This window comes from Patiria miniata, unplaced genomic scaffold, assembly GCF_015706575.1.
Source record: "Patiria miniata isolate m_02_andy unplaced genomic scaffold, ASM1570657v1 HiC_scaffold_2, whole genome shotgun sequence".
Taxonomy (NCBI): domain Eukaryota; kingdom Metazoa; phylum Echinodermata; class Asteroidea; order Valvatida; family Asterinidae; genus Patiria; species Patiria miniata.
The window spans coordinates 12,938,405-12,957,056 of NW_024037058.1; the positions used below are offsets into that span (position 1 = coordinate 12,938,405).

The 18,652-nt window shown below is 40.6% G+C and overlaps 1 protein-coding gene across 2 annotated transcripts; it reads left to right on the forward strand.

The window, feature by feature from the left end:
- Positions 1-8,628: 8,628 nt before the first annotated feature.
- Positions 8,629-16,297, forward strand: LOC119726556 (monocarboxylate transporter 12-like). 2 transcript variants are annotated; one of them, XM_038198289.1, is made up of 5 exons: positions 8,629-8,837; positions 9,575-9,827; positions 10,156-10,296; positions 10,544-11,419; positions 13,324-16,297. In XM_038198289.1, the coding sequence occupies exons 2-5, from the start codon at positions 9,590-9,592 to the stop codon at positions 13,476-13,478; spliced, it is 1,410 nt and encodes a 469-aa protein (XP_038054217.1). In that variant the 5' UTR covers positions 8,629-8,837; positions 9,575-9,589; the 3' UTR covers positions 13,479-16,297. The 2 variants fall into 2 exon arrangements, with proteins under 2 accessions (XP_038054217.1, XP_038054218.1); XM_038198290.1 differs by having other exon boundaries at positions 9,585-9,827.
- Positions 16,298-18,652: the final 2,355 nt, after the last annotated feature.

Consider the following 18,652-nt stretch of genomic DNA (forward strand, 5'->3'; position numbering starts at 1 on the left):
GAAGACTTTGTAGTTTGCTCTTTTTAGTCGGACTGAGCACATGGTTGTACTCATGCGTGTACTATAATTACACCTGCGCGAAAGCTGAAATGCAGAGCAAAGATAGACATAGTGGCGCAGCATGGTATTTTTTTATGGGGGGGGGGTTAAAAACTCTTTTCTAGAGTGTATTAATACTCAACAAATTTTACAATTGCGTTTGAACGCCATGGCGTTGTGGTCTGGGGCATTGAGTTCGTGGTCTGCGGGTAATTCTGCAGGTTGTGGGTTCGAGTCCAGTCTCGAGTTGTGGCACGCGTGCCCTTGAACAAGGCACTTCTCCCCAATCATAGTGGAGTAAATGTGTAACTGTGAGGTCAGAGGTGGTTACTGTGGTTGACTTTAGCTCCCTTGCTCCGAAATAGCTGCATCGAGGTCTATATGCTCCCCAGAGAGTTGCAATGGTATTTGGAATCATTTTTGTTATTGGGCCAGTGATGATCAGGGGTAATAATAATGTAAAGCGCTAGCTTTGCATGATCGTAGTTATAAAAGCGCTATATTTAAGAACCCGTTATTATTAATGAGATTCAAACTTTTTTCGGAAAAAATCAAGGATGATTTTTGTTTTATTGAACTACAAGAGACAATATACATTTGATGCACAAACAACACTTACCACAATTCATGGTCACTTTGGTCAGTGTTGGTCAATGGCCCCCACATGGAAGTTCCCCCACATCCTGTTTCCAAGTACTCTCCCTCATGAGTCATGGAATCAGATAGTTTTGCATAGCAACCAGTTAAATGATTAGTATTGTCTCTATGTGTCATGAAATGGGTTTATATTGTGAAGGCAACTGCGATCAACTTCATTCTGATTCAAGCCGCAGCAGCACTGTCTTCAACAATTTTCTTCCCACCCTCCCTTCCCTTTAATTAAATTCTGTAATAGTTTGGCTTTTTTTCCTTTTACCGTTTAATTTTGTATCCAATTTATGAGGATTTCTCTTTTATTTATTATTTTTCTTATTTATTATTATTATGCCTGTCAGACTGATTCTCTGACGTAACCTTACAATTCCCAAAGTCTATAAATTGCTCGATATCCGTTTCATTTTGAGGTCAGGGAACCAGACTACAAGAACATGATTGGTTTCCTTGGATTCCCCAGCATCTACAAGCCGAAAACGTGAAACAAGTCAGTTAAAGGGAGTGTACATCATTGGCTTTTGCTGTAATTTTCAGAAATGAACTATTTGAGGGGTTAGTATAATAGATCAAATGTTGTTACACTGACATGTGTGAAGTTTTGTGTTCGAAAATGCTGGAAAACCAAGAAAAAAGACAAATGTTCAAGTAGTCTGGCTCCCTGACTCCACTGAAGATGAAGTGGATCAATTTATAGATGCCGGAAAATTGTAAGGTAAGGGAACCAGTCTAGCTGGCCTGCACCCGTTCAGGAACATGTAACCAATAGCAAACAAAATTTGGACTGAACAAATGGTAAATTTGGAGCAGTAGTTGAAAAATAGTTAGGTTTTTCCAACGGTGGTCGGCCGACCACCGTTGGAAATGTATACAAAAATACAACTTTCTTGAAAATGACTTCACACCAGGTGCCCTAATTTTACAGGATGCTTTACACTGTCATTTACCAGCATCCTAGTAAGGTATTTTGTAAACACTTGGTAGTTTTATTTTTCGATGCTTGCAAATGTTGTATTTTCCCTTTAATAATATTTCCTATAACATTCTTATCCTCCAAATCATGATTTAATTCTCAAAATTTCAGCAAAAGCAAATGTTGTACATTCCCTTTAAATCGTCGGGGTCATGTCGACGAAAAACTATTGTGCGATCAATGTGTACTTAACACGATATGATGTGCACCTTAATTGCACACTTAATCTTTGTGAGAATAATAATAGTAATGTATCAACTATACTAACGCAAAATTTAAGGCGCTCGCATACTGTAGAATATTAAGATAAACACATGATACTCTGCATATGTTTCGTTATTCACCAAATCCTCACACAGTAACATTTATTCATCTCACCTGGTGTCAGTATTTTCTTCATCTTCAGGTTTTTAAATGTCTCGGTTAAAAGTCATATATATAGGAAAAAGGTAAATTCGTGGTTTTTTCGGGGGGGGGGTCTCACCCCGTAATAAGAGCAGGATGACATGGTGCTGGCAATTGCCTGTTTCAAGCGCTGGAGTCGAATTCATTCTGCCAGCACATCGCGTCATCATGCACAGCAGATCATAGCGAAAGCTGCACTAACAGCCACAATCCCGTGGACACCATCTACTCGATCTGTGGCGCCGTAACTTGGTTGCTAGAAGAGGAGATTCCGGTCTAGCATTGGCATCGTGGTTTCTGGAAGGGCCTAGGATGGACAAATCAAGTCACTTCCACTCATTAGTTTCTTACCATTGTGTTACTCGTGGTCGAGTAGGTCTTCTACTCCAATACAAGAACAGAGCGAGCCTGAAAGTACGCCATTTTGTCTCTGAGCTTCCGGACCCATCGCGTGATCCGCTTATGGGCATTTAACACTGGGTTGCCCTTGTTGAAAAAATGATTACTAACCGTAATCACCCCAAGAAATATTCATGTTGGAATTACATCTTGGCTTTTACAAGAAAATATGATGAGAAGTCATGCGGAGACGGGTGAAAACGAATTTCATTTACGATCTTTCACATCCGGCATTTTCGTATCTAAGTTTGCTTGTTCGATCACGTTTGTTTTCACATCACGCACTCTCGCGTGAAAACGAAAATAACGACGCGATTTTATATTTAATCCAGCTTGCTTGAATACAGCTCTTATCAATGGTGATTTTAAATTTGTCTGTAAGTTATTATTAGTCCTTCAAGTTTATTTAAAGGAAAATATGTATTGTCCTCAAAGACATTTTATTCTCATATTTTAAGTTTCAGTTTTAACCCAATGACCGCCTCAATATAGGCCTATATATTTGATAAGTTGTCATCTCTGTACGAGTACACCGAGTTCCATTAATCCACATGTATTTTTGATTTTCGGAAGTTAGAGGTCAATTTTTGGCACGCTATTTTTCTTTCACCTCGCATTAGAGACACACTCTTGGAAAAAATGGTCCGGGTAACATTGTTAACTTATTTCTTATGATGGGACTGCGGTTTGGCCGAAGTCAATTGAGCGTGATCGGCTGACTGATAAGGTTTACGTACATAACCACAAGCCAACGAGGTTTTTGTATAGAAAGCTGCCAGACCACATTTTGCAAGAGTGTGTCCGTAATGCTTGAAGCCTGCCGGTAATGCTGAGCCTGCATACTGCCAAAGTTACCAGTGGCATCCCTACATTTTCTCGTGCAAATAGGACCCATTTTTGGACCCTAATTTTATCAAATCTGCTCTTAGATAATAGCCCAAAAGCTAGGGAGATGATCCTCGGCTATATTCGCACGATTCCACCGATTTGTAAACTAGATGGTCTCGTTTTTTACAAAAAATTGTGGGGGCACTTTTCATGCAAATTAACGACTCGGACGCGTAGAAATTTTGAAACCCTAATCAAAATTATTGCGCCCGCTGTTGGTCTTATTGCGCCATTCTGATATATCTTCTGTCTAGGCCCCCCCCCCCCACCACCACACCGAAAAATAATAGTAATTAAATACTTTTAAAAATGTGCTCGTTTATTCAGAAATTCATCAAGCATATTCAAACTGATTGGATGTTTCCAAAGTGTCTTTATTCCCATTTGCAAAAGTTCTTTTTAAAAGCCCATCAACCATTGGAGACACACTCTTGGAAAAAAAATGGTCCGGGTAACATTGTTAACTTATTTCTTATGATGGGACTGCGGTTTGGCCGAAGTCAATTGAGCGTGATCGGCTGACTGATAAGGTTTACGTACAAAACCCCAAGCCAACGAGGTTTTTGTATAGAAAGCTGCCGGACCACATTTTGCGAGAGTGTGTCCGTAATGCGGGTGATTTTTCAGTTTCCATAAATCGAGATGCTATAGTGACAATTTTATAAAGGTCTTTTTCGAGGGTAAGTTTTCTTAAGAATCAACGTACCAAAAGTAATTGCAAATTGTAGCAGTTTTGCACGTTAACTGTCCTATTAAGGGTCCTGAAGAGCGCCACTAGGGGTGAACTTCAGGCTCTATACCGGTACTCGCGATCGTACTCGAAAATCACAGACTCGAATCCACAGAACATTATATAGGCCTACTCGAGAAAGTTTTGGACTTCCAGATTTGACATTTACGAGTTAAACACAGCAATATAATCATGAGGCCCATAGTTTTACAGAATCTGCCAGTTTGAAAATGCTCATTCAATCATAAAGACGATGGGAACTTGATTCCTCCATGATACATTACTATTATTATTCTCACAAAGATTAAGTGTGCAATTAAGGTGCACATCATATCGTGTTAAGTACACATTGATCGCACAATAGTTTTTCGTCGACATGACCCGAACGATTTAAAGGGAATGTACAACATTTGCTTTTGCTGAAATTTTGAGAATTAAATCATGATTTGGAGGATAAGAATGTTATAGGAAATATTATTAAAGGGAAAATACAACATTTGCAAGCATCGAAAAATAAAACTACCAAGTGTTTACAAAATACCTTACTAGGATGCTGGTAAATGACAGTGTAAAGCATCCTGTAAAATTAGGGCACCTGGTGTGAAGTCATTTTCAAGAAAGTTGTATTTTTGTATACATTTCCAACGGTGGTCGGCCGACCACCGTTGGAAAAACCTAACTATTTTTCAACTACTGCTCCAAATTTACCATTTGTTCAGTCCAAATTTTGTTTGCTATTGGTTACATGTTCCTGAACGGGTGCAGGCCAGCTAGACTGGTTCCCTTACCTTACAATTTTCCGGCATCTATAAATTGATCCACTTCATCTTCAGTGGAGTCAGGGAGCCAGACTACTTGAACATTTGTCTTTTTTCTTGGTTTTCCAGCATTTTCGAACACAAAACTTCACACATGTCAGTGTAACAACATTTGATCTATTATACTAACCCCTCAAATAGTTCATTTCTGAAAATTACAGCAAAAGCCAATGATGTACACTCCCTTTAACTGACTTGTTTCACGTTTTCGGCTTGTAGATGCTGGGGAATCCAAGGAAACCAATCATGTTCTTGTAGTCTGGTTCCCTGACCTCAAAATGAAACGGATATCGAGCAATTTATAGACTTTGGGAATTGTAAGGTTACGTCAGAGAATCAGTCTGACAGGCATAATAATAATAAATAAGAAAAATAATAAATAAAAGAGAAATCCTCATAAATTGGATACAAAATTAAACAGTAAAAGGAAAAAAAGCCAAACTATTACAGAATTTAATTAAAGGGAAGGGAGGGTGGGAAGAAAATTGTTGAAGACAGTGCTGCTGCGGCTTGAATCAGAATGAAGTTGATCGCAGTTGCCTTCACAATATAAACCCATTTCATGACACATAGAGACAATACTAATCATTTAACTGGTTGCTATGCAAAACTATCTGTTTCCATGACTCATGAGGGAGAGTACTTGGAAACAGGATGTGGGGGACCTTCCATGTGGGGGCCATTGACCAACACTGACCAAAGTGACCATGAATTGTGGTAAGTGTTGTTTGTGCATCAAATGTATATTGTCTCTTGTAGTTCAATAAAACAAAAATCATCCTTGATTTTTTCCGAAAAAAGTTTGAATCTCATTAATAATAACGGGTTCTTAAATATAGCGCTTTTATAACTACGATCATGCAAAGCTAGCGCTTTACATTATTATTACCCCTGATCATCACTGGCCCAATAACAAAAATGATTCCAAATACCATTGCAACTCTCTGGGGAGCATATAGACCTCGATGCAGCTATTTCGGAGCAAGGGAGCTAAAGTCAACCACAGTAACCACTTCTGACCTCACAGTTACACATTTACTCCACTATGATTGGGGAGAAGTGCCTTGTTCAAGGGCACGCGTGCCACAACTCGAGACTGGACTCGAACCCACAACCTGCAGAATTACCCGCAGACCACGAACTCAATGCCCCAGACCACAACGCCATGGCATTCAAACGCAATTGTAAAATTTGTTGAGTATTAATACACTCAAGAAAAGAGTTTTTAACCCCCCCCCCCCAATAAAAAATACCATGCTGCGCCACTATGTCTATCTTTGCTCTGCATTTCAGCTTTCGCGCAGGTGTAATTATAGTACACGCATGAGTACAACCATGTGCTCAGTCCGACTAAAAGAGCAAACTACAAAGTCTTCATGTGATAACACTATCATAACACTGTTATAGTTACATAATAGTCCTGGCATGTAATTGTATGTGTATCCATATCTTTGCTCTGCATTTCAGCTTTCGCGCAGGTGTAATTATAGTACACGCATGAGTACAACCATGTGCTCAGTCCGACTAAAAAGAGCAAACTACAAAGTCTTCATGTGATAACACTATCATAACACTGTTATAGTTACATAATAGTCCTGGCATGTAATTGTATGTGGATCCATATCTTTGCTCTGCATTTCAGCTTTCGCGCAGGTGTAATTATAGTACACGCATGAGTACAACCATGTGCTCAGTCCGACTAAAAAGAGCAAACTACAAAGTCTTCATGTGATAACACTATCATAACACTGTTATAATTACATAATAGTCCTGGATCAAAATCTAATGAGAGCCACAGAAGTCACGAGCTACAGTCCTCCGCACGGCTTCCGCCCAGTTTTTGTTTTTTGAAAACCCATCAAGTTCATGACCCTCAAAATGCTCTATAAAACCGGAGAATTTTAGAGCAATGCAAATTGTGACTTGGCAGGGCCTATGACATACAGACCTTTCTTTTGTTTGTAAACATTGGCGCCATTTTATATGGGCTGCCTCAAGCGCATAAATAGAAGCCGTGGTTGGCAACATATTTTCCCCAAAAAATTCCCCATAAAGCCCGGTTCATACTTCACGCGAATGCGAATGCGAAGCGAATTTGACGTCATGAAATATTCGCTGCGAAATTCGCCCGAGTTGAAATGTGTTCAACTTTTGCGAATTCGCAGCGCGAATACTTGCCATGACGTCACAGATTCGCGTTCGCTTTCGCTTTCGCATGAAGTATGAACCGGGCTTAACGCCCTCAATACAAAGTAAAAAGGCATGTTAAGAAATAATATTGAACTTGTTCAGTGTAGCTTTGTTGAAAATGTTGTATTGCCAACAATTAATAATATGTTGGTTATCTGTAATAACGCTCTTCATTTTTGCAGAGTACGACCTTCCATAGTTTTGCAACCCGTGGTTGGTAAAAATGAGTTGCCAACCAAGCGTGGCTAGCTGCACCCCGCCAGTTAGCGTTTAACGCTTGCGTAAGGGTTATCTCGCGGCACGGTCACTATATGAATGGACCGATCCAGTAAGCCCCTCCCAGTGCGCACGTGGGCAAAATAACACGTGCTCCTCTCCAATGCCACACTGCATTTTCCTTCCGCGCGCATACGCGCGCGTGCACGCATGTCGGACTTTTGTGCACGCATGTCGGACATAAATCACGGCTGTGATTGGTCAGAATACCATGGGGCGGTGCTTACTGGATCGGTCCATTCCTTTGGGGAACTAACCCACCGGGCCGGTTTTTATGTGCAACCTCTATGAGAGAACGCGGCGAAAAAATCATTAAAAACGGGCCTTTTTTCACATCTGTCGCCACCACTTCATTATTCGACAGGGTATACATTAGATCTCACTACAGTGTGACCCTAACAATATACTCTTTCAGAGAATGAAAGAAAAACTGAATAAAACACTGAGTTTCACTCGCTAATTGATGTTAAACATTGCATTTTCAGTCAAAAATCTCCCTGTTTTGTGTGTAAACCACGCGTTCAGCCAAGAACTGGTCCATTAACATCATCATAACGTTAAATAGCGCCACCTGGGAGCTTAGATCTCTCGAGTCATTTTTCTTCGTCTCGTCAGCTTTCCAACAATATAACCCTTATTGTGATTGGTTAAGGTTTAGGCTCGCGTGCATTCATTAACTAAAGAATTGTACATCTAAACTCCAATAAAATTTGCCGTTGCTCAATGGCTCAGCGCGTAGGGTCTGTTTATTGTACACGTGCTAGGCAGCGCTACTGTACACGTACACAGAGCCCGGGAGCTCTTATGTGTCCAAGGTCATTTACATGGGGTTCTTTTGACTACAAAGGATTTGATATCGGGCGTTCCATTTATGGTATAGATAAGGCCAAAAAAAAAGTCTCCGGTTTCTGGTATGCGCGCGCGTCGCCGTAGCCATGCGCGTCGGCAAAATGAAAAAGTTTTTTTTTCAATGAAAGATGATGTCTCAAAACCGCCAAACTCACTGGTTTGACTGGAATTCTGCTGCTGCGCAATTCCAACGTGTTTTTAGATGGGGTTATGATCGAGAATAAGCTTTATGTGGCCTCTCTGGACTCCCATATATTTGCACTTAGTTTAGTCGGGCATCATTTGCAGTCATCAGCCGACATTTGAAGCAAAAAAGTCGGGTTAAAAAAAAAAAAAAGCCGCGTCGCCGCACCACTTTTTGGACAAGCTCCATACCAGAAACCGGAGACTTTTTCTTTTGGCCTAACGGGACCACTGCCGAGTTCACTGCAGGTGAACTCTTGGGCTCACGATTAACAGATAATCTGCATCGATCGTCATCGAGTAGCCCACACAGGCAGAACTTCGCCCAACTGAAATTGACTCACTGCATGCAGCTGCCGTCAGAAGGCCTATAGTTGGAACAGGACGCCGTCAGAAGACCTATACTATAGTTGGAACAGTGGTGAAATCCAGCAAGGTGAGTTTAAGCGTGTTTCGGTTGCCTTTAGGTCGGTTAATAGGATCATGGAGGAAGAAAATAGTAGGATCTGCTTTCACAGAGATGGATATGTGAATGATTTCATTGTTTGTTTGCTTGCGGGTCATATCAGTCCCGTGCTCATAGACTCGAACGCTCGAACAGAGCATGGAGCTATGTAACCTATTTAGCATATTACATAAGATCCATTGTCGTTCCAGTGTCATGTTTCAGTGACTATGAAACTTTACAGCCTGTAGCATGTAGCCAAAAGCTGCCGCCATGCATGAAGACAAGGAATAAAGGGATATACCTGGGACCATGCTGGGATCAAAAAGTTGTTTCCCAAAATGTCTTCTTTTGTTGAAAAGTGTTTAAAGGATGGTTGTGTGGACGTATATACTCTTCTTTTAAATGCTCTAAATTCTATTTAATATCATTTCGTTTTAAATGCGTTTTGTAGCCCAATTGGGCGCATTCCGGGCCGAAATGTTCCTTTAAATCGACAGGCTGCACAAAAATCAAGGTCTAGACTATGATTTAGCTGTATAAATATTTGACTTGGTAAGGTTGTGGAAATGATATCGTTAGGCTCATTACGTATTGATTCTGTGCTGAACGTCAGAGTACCACTTTGCAGCGCAGGGTTGTATGATCTAGGGAATTCGGTGGATGAAACATTTTTAAAATTGGATGGCATATGTAGCTATTTACCATTATACCTTATTGATTCGCAGATCTTTTCAGCAATCATGCCTCTCCTTCGAGGCCGAAAGCTGCACTTCTTGCATCGGGGCAGTTCCGCAGATCGAGTAGATAGTGTCCACGGGATTGTGATCGTTTGTACGGTGTTCACCGCTCACCTTCTGTGCAGCATGATGACGAGATGTGCTGGTGTCCTGTACCTCAGCTGGAAGAATGAATTCGGCTCCAGTGCCTCACAGACAGGGGCCATTGCTAGCATCATGTCATCCTTCTCTTACTTTGCGGGTAAGCAATCCAAAGCCCTCATTCATTTTGTAATACTGAAAATGTATTTGGTGCGGATGTAATATTTTCCGAAATTATTTTACTTGACGAAACGATAATCATCTGGGACAAGGCCTATCCTATTTTCAAATGTCGTTGGTTTACCCTTAAGGTGTTTGCACGTAAATGGCGGATAGTTTATTTTTACAAAATGGCCAACTGAACACCAGGAAATGTGATTGATTTCTTGAAGACGTTAAGTGAGAAGGGTCTCAGCAGTGACAAGGCTGGTGGCGCTCTTTGTCTGAAGAGTTCCCCCTTAGAAATCCATTTGTTTCCCTTCCAACAGCTGTCTTGGCTGGAATAGCCTGCAATCGATGGGGATGTCGCACTACCTGGATACTTGGAGGATTCATGATGTTTGTATCCTCGCTGCTCAGTTTTTGGGCATTTCAACTATATCAGATGTACATCATTGGTGCCTTCTTGGGTAGGCTATTTGAAATTATTATCCCGAGTAAAGACAAAAAGAAAAGGAGCACGACGTAGCTCATTTTAATATAGATTGAACTTTCGCTGAAGACCTCACTTTACACATTATGTTGTTTTAAAAGAAAAAGGTGTTTTTATAAAATAATAAACAAATCCAGTCGGCCTCCAAAAAGGAAGCGGGCGGGGACGAGAAACACGTTTTTTTCCCTTCGCCTTGTGTTTTATTTATTTCCCTCTTTTTGCAGGTACGGGTGTAGCACTGTGCTTTATATCCTCCAGTATCGCTGTAGCGCAATATTACAAGAAGTATTACGCCATAGCTATGGGTTTCACGACTGCAGGTACATCCTCGGGAATGATCGTGTTCCCGCCTCTGTTTCGCCTACTGCTTGATACTTACGGATGGAGGGGAACCATGCTTATTACGGCCGGACTATCTGCAAACATATGTGTAGTTGGCGCCTTTTACCATCCTCCCTATACAGAAAGGCGGAGAAGGATCAAACAACCTGAACCAGACGAGCAACTGCAAGTCAGCCAGACCGACAACGAATCAATTCGGATGGAAATACATCCTAAGTCACATGAGCATGCCGGTAGACTTGACAAAAAGAAGGGCAGATCTTTGCTGACACTCGCTTCAAGTCTGGCCTCAGAATTAGGACTGAATTTGGTGCGGAGGAGTTATCGATTTACTCTCTTCTGCTTGATTGGCATGCAATTCAATATTGCGTATTCATGCTTCCTGGTATTTCTGGTACCCCGGGCCCAGTTGTGTGGTATTGACGAGCAGAAGGCACCATTTCTACTCAGTCTGTTTGGATTTTGCGGTCTGGGTGCACGGGTTGGCTCGGGCTTCTTCGTTAGCCGAAAGATACCTGTTGAGGTGACATACACAATCTCTATAATTCTGATTTGTGTTGCTGCATTATGTACTCAAGCCGAGACCTACGTAGCCTTCGCTGCGTCTGCCTGCATTGTTGGCGTAGGGACCGGAGCTAACAAAGCAATGTTCATGGTATTACTACGCAAGATCGTTGGGTTGTCCAACATGGCGTCAGGATGCGGCATATCGTACATGTTTGGCGGAATTGGGGATCTTTTAGGTCCAATTTTTGCAGGTGAGAGATTTCTGAGAGTTAGGCCTATATAATAATTCAAAATCAGCAATAACCTCTGGATAAGTCCCCGTAAGGGGAAGTATATGCGAATCACTTACCAGGGACGAAGTTTGATTGCGGTGAGCACCCCAAAGGCTGTGTGACTCAAGGTAACACACTTTGTATAGGGTGTACAAAAAAAGGTAATTCAAAAATATGTACAAGTTAATTATGAACTTTAACACTGTAAAAGTGACTCCATCTTAAAGGGTATAGATCATTAGCTTTTCATTGATGTCTTAATCTTTTCAGTCATGGATGACCGAGCACCATTGATTTCAAACAAAGGCTAATAAACCTCTGTTTCCAAGATTGCTGAATAAGTGGCGAGTAAAGCTGTCGGATGATGTTAGAGATGTTTGTGAATAAAATGGTACACAGTAACGCTGTCCATAAATGATTGATCATTCCCGAGATTTTGTTTATCATCACAAAGCCAAACACCTACTTTTTTGCCTAGTTTACCTGATTCAGTGGCGAAATGAGCTGTCTAAAAAAAGTGCGCAGTCGCAATGGATTATATGTTGAATGGGAAGAGAAAGACAGCTGAAAATGTTTGAGCATAAATGGAATATAATGTTCATGATTAAATCAATCATTTCAAAATTTCGTTTTTATGTTTACCCTCAAAACTACCTACTGCAAAAATGAACTCAAAACTTAGCTTAGGCGTTGGCCTAACTTGGCATGGCTTTGGCTATGCCCATTGCAGGCTATGTTTTAAAGATTTTTGAAATTCCATTGCTGATTTGTGATAAAAACAAAAGACAAATTATTTGTGAACAACATGGCTTTTAAGCAACATTTCCCTTTTAACGCACTGTTCACAGCTGCGACAGCGCATTCTTCCAACAGCTTAACCTATCATTTATTCAGCAAACCTGGAAAAGGTGTTTGTTGGCCTTTGTTTTGCAATCAATGGTGCTCAGTCATAATGTGACTGAAGATATGCAAATAAGGTATCAATACTTGAAAGCTAATGCACTACTCTTTATGATGGAGCCACCTAGACATTGTACAATTTCCAAACTTGTTTTCACCGTTGCCGAGACCGCAACCGAGGCTGCAACATTACCAAGCGCGATTCCGTTCTTTAATCCGTCACATGATGACCAGTCAAATGATGACCAGTCACATGATGACAAAATGGCAGCCAATTTAAATCATTTAACGTCCTTCGTGAAACTGATTGGTTAATGTAAATGTTGCGTTCGGTGAAATCGGAGTGCCGCCCGCACACCTTTCCGATGACATAGGATACGGTGAAATCGGATACGAAAAAAGGAAACGAAAGTCATGTTTGATTTCATCTGGTCACCGGTGTGCGGTCAGATTAGTGTATTTGTGGGGTGAACCGGTTAAACCGGAAAAGTGTGCGGCGGGTTGCACACTTTTGGCCGATTTTACCGGTTTAGCGGATCATTGGGCCAACGTATACAGAGGTTTGCGCTGAAAATTCGGACCTCTCCGACCGCGTACACCGGGCGACCGGATGAAACCAAATATGTTTGCTTTTTTTCCGCATCCGATTTCACCGGATCCAATGTCATCGGAAACGTGTGCAGGCAGCACTCCGATTTCACCGGCCGTTAACCAATCAGATTTACGAAGGAAGTCAGATGATTCAAAATTGACGATGACATTTTGTCATCGTGTGACTGACTGGTCATCATTGTGACTGATCATCATGTGACCGATTTTAGAGCGTAATGTTGCAGTCCAACCGCAACGGTGAATAAAACCGTACCGGTCATGCTATGGGGTGATCCGGTGAACCGGTAAAATCGGAAGGTGTGCGCCGAGATTAAAGATTTGATAAAAACAACTTGGCAAATCCACTGATTATACATCTCTACTCGTTAAAGGTATGCTGTACGACAAAACAGGAAACTTCACTGCTGTATTCTACGTCTTGGCTGGTCTGGTCGCTGCTTCCGCCCTGCAAATGTTGCTTTTGCCGTTGCTGGGGAAGATTGAGCCGGGTCTTAAAGAGAAGGAAGACCAGCCAGCGGAGGTTTAGCTGTTCTCTGACCCAGTCTTCTGTCTAGTCTTCAGTTGCATCAAGTACGTTGGCAAATGCTGGCAACAGACTTAAACGTAGATCTAGAAACTTTGTTCTGAAATGCTAAGTTTTTTGCCTTTATACGAAACTACTGAAATCCAAACAAAAAGCATTTATACAAATCAAGTTAATGACTGATTTGAAAAGATCGGTTGATTGATCCGCCCACTGTGTATCTGTAAGTCACGTAATTGTATGCCTTCAAAATGTCATTCTAATTGATGTTTTTTGTTCAAGTTGAAATGCACGTATATGGCCCATTTACCTAAATATAGTTCTTCGAAATGTCATTTGAATGGGTGTTTCGATGCCCTTTGGTTTTCCCGATGGAAATTACTATATTCATGAGCAAAACTGAGATATCTTCTTTAGACGAAGCACCGGTCTTGCAACTGCCTGAGCAGAAGAAAAACAGTGTTTTCGTTTTGGAGGTGGTCGACTCCCTCTGTTTTGGTGTAGGATAAGCACGAAGAAGGTTTTATGTAAAATGTGTCACATTGAGCCACATTTTTGGTTCATTATTATTATTATTATTATTATTTTGCATAAATTAGCCCGTAAGCTTGTATAGTAAAGTGCCACGTAATACATGTACCAGCAACAGCTCATAAGCTTCTTTAAAGAGATGGTTCGGAAGCCTAACCAACGTACCGTGTTACCCAAGTAATACTCTTGTTTACACTTTACTTGAAATGAAAACCCTATTTGTACTAGTGTGCTCCCAAATAATATCATAATAATATTACAGCTTTTGATACATTTCTTCACAGTGTTAAAACGTAGGACACTCTTTAATAACTTCCTTACACTGAATCGGTGTAATATGCAACTTTCCAAGTTATGAGGGCAAACTGTCAATCAAGTTGCAAAAGCCCGTTCGACTGGAGTTCGAGCAGGGATCGTTTTCACATTGCTGTGCAAGTGACGTCAAGACTAACTAGTAATTGGAAAATCGTGTTTGATCGAACTTGCTCCTTCAGATAAATCTGCCTTTGTGCTGTCGTAAGAGTTTCTTGTGAAGAAAAGTTTTGCTATTAAGTTGTTTGCTTGAATCTTACATTGTATGTGAGCTGATATTGTAACATATTATTTCAGAAAATCTTAATTCTGTTTCTGGAACCGTAAAGAATAATAACATGAAATGCACGTGTTTTGATGGGGCGATATTTTCATTGTTTTCCCGAAGAACCAAATGTCCGAAGCAGACAAGTACAATTTTTTTTGTACTATCACTATCAATGGTGAAACAAGGGTATTTCAATGGAAAAGGGCAGTCTTTAGAAAATATTGGGGGGGGGGGTGGTAAATACGCCTATATATGCTAAAAGTAAAAAGGTCTTGCGGCGAGCGTCCGGAAACCTCAAGTATGGAACGCCAAAGTGGCCTTCGACAGTTCGATGGAATGATGAGTTTGCCGAATGAAATGAAGAGTGTGCCGAATGGAATGATGAGTCTGACGATCGAATGAAGAGTCTGATGAATGGAGTGATATATTGAAGGCAGCTTTGGTGTTCCATATTCGCGCGGCTCGGCTATGGGCATTTCACATGGGGTTGCCCTTTCTCTTGCTATATTTTTTGGGCAAGATGATTTCTAGCCGTAACCACCTAAAGAAACATTCATGGTGGAATTTTATCTTGTATTCTTCAAACAAAAAATATGAAAATGTACATGGGGATGGGTGAAACGAATTTTATTTACGACCTTTCACATCCTAAATTGTTCGTTCCTAGGTCTCATGAGAACGAGAATGTATATATCGTTGCCAAGATTGATACCTATATATACCAACAGCGGGATGGGTTCTAGATTTAGCTGAGCTGGCTTGAGCAGATCGTGGGTGCACCTTTCCATGATCAATTTGAGATCTGTTTCGTAACTACTCATGAGTTCTATAAGTATATGTTCACATAACTCAGAAACCTAAGGCATCGTGGTCTTCTATGTCAATTTCAGTTTCCACCTAATCACTACAAATTTCAGATGTTTCCATCTACGTACACCGATTCTTATTCCTCCATGGATGGAGTAACGCACAAACTTTAAACTTGAAGTAGTCCGAGTTTGGGAACCATGTACTTCAATTTAAAGCTATAACTTTGCGGTTATTGTTTTTGCCTAAGGTGCACGCATACAGCAGATTGTTGCAACATATTAATTGCCATATTCTTCCAGTGCAAATCTGCCTTTTTTGATTGAAAATGTGTTCCCCCCCCCCCCCAAAAAAAAACAAATCAACGAAGAATACTAAAAAATAGATGCCTGCCAGTATAGGCATGAAAGGTTGTTGGCTTGTAAATGATGTGCTTAGGCATTAACGTATTTGTACATGTAAATGGAATTCATAATTTCCGCGTCAGAAACGTCTAGCAAAAGAGAGAACATTACGATACGTTCAGCTAAACGGTTAGCTAAACGGTGCCCTTGGATAAAATTAGCATGAAACTGTTTTTATTGGGATCCCCAATTTCATACAAAACACAAAAATGCCGATCATGTTCTGTATACGCGTTACACGACGAAACGGCGTTACAAAAAAAAATCTAATGTCTGATACTGTGTAATAAAAGCAATTATCATCTCCCACTCGATCAGAAACATACGCCCTCAGTAACACTAACAAGTGAAACTAGAGCTAGTGTTTGTAACTGAGCAACCACAGAGCTGTTCCTAAAATGTTATTGATTGTCTATAATTGACAGTGCATGATGGTTTAATAAATTATCGAAAAAAAAAAAAACCAGACACTTTATGTATTGTCAAAACTAAACTTCGGGTAACATAGCATACACACGCAGTTGATGCCATTTACAATTCATGGGTGCAGTCCAGTAAAACGGTCCGAAATTGCCGTGAACCGGATTTGTAAAAAAGGTTGAAGCCGTGCAGAGGACTGCGAGCTCGTATTTCTGTGTAATTAGGATGAAATTAGGTCCTAAAATGGCTCCATTTTGCAATGGAGCGTAGGCGTCCAGTTTTAACAAAGTGATGGGCTTCAAGACTGCTTTTAGGGGTGATCATCTTTGGATGCAATTTTCTTCCAAAAGTCATCGTTTACCCCCCATAAAATTGAACAGAAAATGAAAGATGATGAAATAAGCTTTAATTTGCTGCGTATCTTGAACACCTTAAAGAGTTGTGAGCGTTTTTATTAATTTTGGGAAGGGCGCGTAATTACCACTAAGGTTATGGCAGCTGGACCCTTCATCCAGCCACGGTCACGGATCCTTTCATTTGTTGACAAGACAGTACAATGTATTCCCACTAGTGTACGGGCCGTTATCACGCGTCTAACCAGGAGTTTGGGAGTCGAATTTATCCTTGTTTGTAGGATCCGTGATCCAGCTCTGTATCGCCCCGACGAGATTCGGTAAATTTAGGGGCTTGTATTTCGTGTTTGTCGCCCTCTATTGACTCACGTCTGGTACCAAATGTTCTTTATTATCAATTAGTCTGCTACAAAAATGCCCCAAAATGTAATGTAATTGTAATGCACCAAATGCTTCATGCATAGTGACCGACTGGTAAAGCCTGTTGTTAGAGAAAAGGATCGAGCGACGCCATAATTTGCAAAACGTTAGTCAATTTGTGTGGCATACGTTTTGCTTTACATCTGCTTTGGAGATGAAGCTAAATGTCCATTTGCTTCCGGATTTTCCCCTCAAATTAACGATCGACCATGTGTCACACCATTTAAAATTTGTAAAACAGTCACTCTCAAATGATATACACCATTCATTATTCTTTCATGTTACTCTTGTAAATGTACATTATTTATTAATGCAGCTAACTGTGACAAACATAACATCTTAATGCATACTATTAGGCTTTTAATTGTAAAATACATGAGTCAATATACTGTCAAATAAATTTAATACCCTGAGGTGAATATTACACATATTAAAACAATCAAAAGTATTGAAACCACTTGACCTATTTTAATTTTAAAAATATCAATGCCAAGATTCATGCCCAAAATGTATGTTAATGCAATGACTACTCCCAAACATACCGAGATCAACATTTTGGGGGAACAAAATTAACATAAATAAGCTTGAGTTTACATGGCACAGAATGAGTGAACAGTCACATTTCAAAACACATGCAACACAGTGGTTTATTACAAAAGCAGCTTATTCAAATTTGGGTCTTAGTTTCGCACAAAGCTGCAATACAATTTCTTTCAAACAGATCTACAATGTACATGCACTGAGCTTATAAGGCTTGGAACTGTTTTTAAAATAGTTTGGATTATGTGAAAACTAGTAAAATCAATAGAGAATACGTTAAGATTAAAATTTACTTCATGTCCATTTGTACTATAAATGAACTATATTACATCCAAGAGGCATTTATTTCTAGCAACCTTCCCAAATCTACCATAAATCGATACTGGGCCCAGCTGCTTAACAGTTAGCAGAAAAGTTGTGCTTTCTACAGCAGAAAATCACACTGCTGCTTAAGCACCATTTCATGGTGTGGATGTGCTAACACAGTTACGCGCGCATGGAGATTTCTATGGGGATGTACGTCACTGACTTTATAAGCAACTCTTTCCTCTTTGGTTACGCGTGTTTTCGCTGTGCTTATTACTGTTAACAAGTCTGTATGAAATAGACTGTTACCACAAAATTGGCTGTTAAGCAGCGTTATGAAATTGGGCCCGAAACTGTGCAGCAAACTCACTGCACTTTAACATCTAAGATACAGCACCCATTAAAAACAGCGCCGCAAGGGCTGTTGCAAGGAGTGCGACTTGCCCATACGTCCAACCCCATGTTTCTGAAGTTACCACATGCTGGTGGCTACATGTACAAGGCGAACTGAGAGTCAGAGTATCACTATTTCCTCCCTTAGGCCAAAAAAAAAAAGTCTCCGGTTTCTGGTATGCGCACGCGTCGCCGTAGCCATGCGCGTCGGCAAAATGAAAAAGTTTTTTTTCAATGAAAAATGATGTCTCAAAACCGCCAAACTCACTGGTTTGACTGGAATTCTGCTGCTGCGCAATTTCAACGTGTTTTTTAGATGGGGTTATGATCGAAAATAAGCTTTATGTGGCCTCTCTGGACTCCCATATATTTGCACTAAGTTTAGTCGGGCACCATTTGCAGTCATCAGCCGACATTTGAAGC

Bases quoted from the DNA above. Each gene is read 5' to 3' on its own strand.
- LOC119726556 (XM_038198289.1), top strand. From the start codon at position 9,590: ATGCCTCTCCTTCGAGGCCGAAAGCTGCACTTCTTGCATCGGGGCAGT. The intron at 9,828-10,155 runs GTAAGCAATCCA...CCCTTCCAACAG, and splicing joins ATCCTTCTCTTACTTTGCGG to CTGTCTTGGCTGGAATAGCC. The intron at 10,297-10,543 runs GTAGGCTATTTG...CTCTTTTTGCAG, and splicing joins CATCATTGGTGCCTTCTTGG to GTACGGGTGTAGCACTGTGC.